The sequence below is a fragment of the Lolium perenne genome, chromosome 4 (assembly GCF_019359855.2).
Source record: "Lolium perenne isolate Kyuss_39 chromosome 4, Kyuss_2.0, whole genome shotgun sequence".
NCBI classification, from domain to species: domain Eukaryota; kingdom Viridiplantae; phylum Streptophyta; class Magnoliopsida; order Poales; family Poaceae; genus Lolium; species Lolium perenne.
In genome coordinates this window covers 153,420,902-153,423,444 of record NC_067247.2, presented here as the reverse complement: position 1 = coordinate 153,423,444, position 2,543 = coordinate 153,420,902, and the positions used below count along the sequence as shown (strand labels likewise).

The following is a 2,543-nucleotide window of genomic DNA, read 5'->3' as shown; positions in this document are numbered from 1 at the left end:
CCCGTATACTTTGTTGAGCTCATCAATAGTTGTTAGCTTTGTGTAAAAAACATTCAGAAACATTTAAATTGAACTTCAGAACTGGGTCAAATAGACTATTTATGCTAATATTAACATAGTGTAGTTGTTGTTGCAGTGGCAAGTCAGTGCGGACTCACTTCAGTGGTTGCGGGTTTGAATTTTAGACTTGTCGCTTACATTTTCAGCACAGTTTTTTATTATTTTGCTGGAAAAAAAAGGAAGGTCGATTAGTTGAGGGTTCGACGACCCCACATGCTGGCGGGAGTAAATGCGAATAGTTACAAGCTCGGTTAATATTTGCAGCATAAAATTTATTACATATAACAAAAGAAAATTTGAATTCAAAATTCGTTTGAATTAACTTGGACTGTAAACCACCTAGGTTTTTGGTATTTCGCGGTAACAAAAATTCCGCCCCCCTCGTGTATAAAATCCCGAGCGAGAAAAAAACCTCTAGTACACGAATCGTGCGAGCCCAATCGTGGCCATGTATTGTACACGGACCTCCATGCAAAAAAAATTGTACACGGACCGGATACAGATACTCCAATATTGCCGGACAAAGAAAAGGAAAATCCTAGTGAACCAGAGTTGGGGACGTAAACCGATAGAGATCGTGGGTTGCTTCAGCCTGTATATATTTTCATGTATAACCTGCCCTCAAAGCAGAATATATTCTACAGTACTTAATCAACGCGCTTTGTTCGCCGAAGACGAACCTGCCATGGCATCCCGAGCAAGGTCGCCGAAGTTCGTGCCGGAGCCTGCCATGCAGTCTGCCGGCGGATCCTCTTCCAGCCAGGGACTGGCAGCGCTCTCCGCCGGCCTCGCGCGACGCCTCGCGGACGAGCACGCAAATAGCAACCTGGTCTTCTCGCCACTGTCCATCTACACCGCTCTCGCTCTCGTGGCGGCCGGCGCCCGCGGCGACACCCTGGACGAGATCCTCCGCGTCCTTGGCGCGCAGACCCGGCAAGAGCTCGACAAATTCGTCGCCCGCGCGGCGGGCGAAGCGCTGCGAGACAGGTCCGGCTCCGGCGGTCCGCTCGTCGCGTTCGCGTGCGGCGTGTGGAGCGACCTGTCGTGCCCGCTCAAGCGCGGCTTCCGCGAGGCCGTGGTCGACGGCGCGTACAAGGCGGAGGCGTCCACCGTCGACTTCCGCGGCGACGCCAACGGAGCAGTCCGGCTGATCAACGCGTGGGCGGAGCGCATCACGAACGGCCTGATCGACTCCGTGCTAGGCCCGGGTTCGGTGACGCCGCTCACCCGCCTCATACTCGGCAACGCCGTGTACTTCAAGGGCAAGTGGGTCGAGCCCTTCGACAAGAAGAAGACACAGAACGCTCTGTTCCGCCGTCAGGGCGGCGCCGGCGCCGTCGACGTGCCCTTCATGCGCAGCCGGGAGTCTCAGTACATCGCCATACACGACCGATTCAAGGTGCTCAAGCTCCGGTACAAGATGGCGGACGACGTGCCCTTGAGTTCGAGTGAAAAAACGAAAATTTCCCAAATGCTAAAGGAAAGATTGCTACTACAAATAAAATTGCAATCCCGCTCATTTCAGACCATCCAGCCGAGCCCTTTACTCCACCGCGCCGCCGCACCTTTCAGACGAGCATCCACCTACTCATACAACTACAATCCTCCCAACTATGACGGCTTGCACAGCCTCGCCGGTCCTCCATCGACGCAGCCCTCCAACGGCAACACTAGCAGCTTCCGCACACGGTTCTCCATGTGCATCTTCCTCCCGGACGCCGACGACGGCCTACCAAGCCTTCTCGACGCAATAGCATCTCGCCCAGGTTTCCTGCACGACCACCTGCCTCGCGACGAGGTCGTAGTCGGCAACTTCCAGGTGCCTAGGTTCAAGCTATCCTTCCACACCAGCGTCGCTGCCGTCCTCGGCAAGCTGGGCCTCCGCCTGCCGTTCCACGAAACGGCCGACCTCTCTGGCATGACGGAGGACGACGGCTCCGGCCTCCCCACAGTCCTCAGCGACGTCCTCCACAAGGCAGTCATCGAGGTTAACGAGGAAGGCACCGACGCAGCAGCCGTCACCCAAGTTTTCTATAACGTTGAGTGCGCAGAGATGTCACGGACGCCGCCCCCTCCGGTTGATTTCGTCGCTGACCATCCGTTCGCCTACTTCATTCTGGAGGAGGAGACGGGCGCCGTCGTCTTTGCCGGCCACGTCCTCGACCCCTCCAGAGAGTAGCTAGCATCACAGGATGTTGAAATGTCACGGCACCCATGTCGTATTTTCTATTTTCTACGGTTGGAGTATTTTATTCCGATACAAGATGCACATGCTGCATACCGGCCGTTTGAGACTATACTGTATTATTTTTAAAGTGTTCACATTCATTACATTTTCTGAATCTGAATTGGTTAGTGCAGACTGGTTACAAGCACCGCCATCGATTCTACTCTATGTTATGTGTTCCTCAATCCAACGACATTTTTTATTAAAAATACAAAGGAATTATAAAACATACATGGAGTACAAAATTACCCTATCT

At 53.2% G+C, this 2,543-nt stretch overlaps 1 protein-coding gene across 1 annotated transcript; it reads left to right on the top strand.

Moving 5' to 3' along the window:
- Positions 1–653: 653 nt before the first annotated feature.
- LOC127294193 (putative serpin-Z8) lies at positions 654–2,325 on the top strand. The gene has a single exon (XM_051323948.2). It carries the CDS (start codon positions 746–748, stop codon positions 2,237–2,239), a length of 1,494 nt encoding a protein of 497 aa, XP_051179908.1. The 5' UTR covers positions 654–745; the 3' UTR covers positions 2,240–2,325.
- Positions 2,326–2,543: the final 218 nt, after the last annotated feature.

Excerpts from the sequence above, each read along its gene's own strand:
- LOC127294193 (XM_051323948.2), top strand. The coding sequence starts at position 746 with ATGGCATCCCGAGCAAGGTCGCCGAAGTTCGTGCCGGAGCCTGCCATG.